This window comes from Odontomachus brunneus, unplaced genomic scaffold, assembly GCF_010583005.1.
Source record: "Odontomachus brunneus isolate Ranch 3 - 2012 unplaced genomic scaffold, Obru_v1 Obru_scaffold_246, whole genome shotgun sequence".
Classification (NCBI taxonomy): Eukaryota; Metazoa; Arthropoda; class Insecta; order Hymenoptera; family Formicidae; genus Odontomachus; species Odontomachus brunneus.
The window spans coordinates 164,834-166,169 of NW_022639696.1; the positions used below are offsets into that span (position 1 = coordinate 164,834).

The 1,336-nt window shown below is 40.4% G+C and overlaps 1 protein-coding gene across 1 annotated transcript in view; it reads right to left on the reverse strand.

The window, feature by feature from the left end:
- Positions 1-306: 306 nt before the first annotated feature.
- Positions 307-1,336, reverse strand: part of LOC116852672 — a 1,358-nt gene continuing 328 nt past the window's right edge. Inside the window, exons 2-3 of the mRNA XM_032833243.1 lie at positions 725-1,272; positions 307-370 (exon numbers count right to left, since the gene is read on the reverse strand). Of these exons, the coding sequence (XP_032689134.1) occupies positions 367-370; positions 725-1,272 (552 nt within the window). The 3' untranslated portion in view covers positions 307-366. The remainder of the gene's footprint in view (positions 371-724; positions 1,273-1,336) is intronic.

The window sequence follows — 1,336 nt, forward strand, 5'->3', positions numbered from 1 at the left end:
GGTGATGCAAACCCCCCTCCGACGTCATACTCTCCCCCGACGTCATACCCCACGCCCGGGGTACCCCCTCGCTCCTCACCTCCCCTCAGAGGACCATGGGTTAGAACCCGCCTACCCTACCTACTAACTCTTAAGGGGAGATATACACCTAGGAGCCGGAAAAAAAGGTCATCTTTGTGAATTTTTTTAAGGAAAACTATTTGAAATTTCGGATTGGGGGTTTTTCTATCTAAAAGTATACACATTCAGGAATATGTCCAATTTTTTTTATTAAAAAAAATCAAAAATTGACGAGGTTGTGGTATAATCTTTGGAGCGCCGTAAAAAAATCCGGGTAAACGGTACCCACTGGCGTTTCTTCAAAAATCATCTGAAACAAAAAAACCAAAAAGATTATTAAATTAGATACTATAATCTAGTACTTGTCATAGCCGATTTTGAAAATATCGATTTATGACAAAATGGCGGACGTTTGAACATAACATAGCGATTTTTCGACCAAAAATTAGTTATTATTTTGCCTATAAAACAAAAACTAAGCAACGAAAAAAAAAAACCCATGACAAGTACTAGATAATGATGTATAGAATAACCACAAAAAAATTCAAGGCAATCGGTTCATTGGTTTTCGAGAAATTTTGGGTACCGATTTGAAAAACGTGGTTTTGAGAAAAACGCGTTTGAAAATTTGGGAATGAATAAATCATTAAATTTGTCAACTTACATGGAATCATCGATACCAGGCCCATAGTGTAAGTCTTCTACGGTCGACGGAATGTTCATATTTTCTAAATTTTGTTGTCGGCGCCGTATTCGACCTTCTTTAGTCTGTTCTTGCGCTTGCAGCTCGGCTTTCGCTATGCGAGTTTCGTCTTCTTGCGCAGCGTACAAGTGCGCGCCCGATCCGACTGATATTCCTAATACGTTCATAATTTCTAACAATGACGTGACACCATTGTTGAACGTGCATGTTGCAAGAAATGCAGCAATGTTAACAATTTTGGCCCCGCTGTGCATCGTTTTTGGAGCTATCTTCCAAATAAGTTGGTTGAAGCTCTCATTGCTGTTTTGTGTGTATCCGCCAACACAGCGTTCCAACAATTTGTCATTGCTGAGGTCTTCGTAAATTGGTTTGATGGGATCTAACACCGTTTTTGGCAATGCTGAATAATCGTGACGGAAATTCCTCAGTTCTCCTTTAGCTTTCGCTTGTTGCCACTTGCACCACGATTCCGGGCCTTCGGGACAAAAATGATGTTCAGGCTTGCTGTCTGTTGAGCCGTAATGGTAGAATGTTGCCCATATCGCTTTTTTTATGTCATCCTTGGAGTTACTG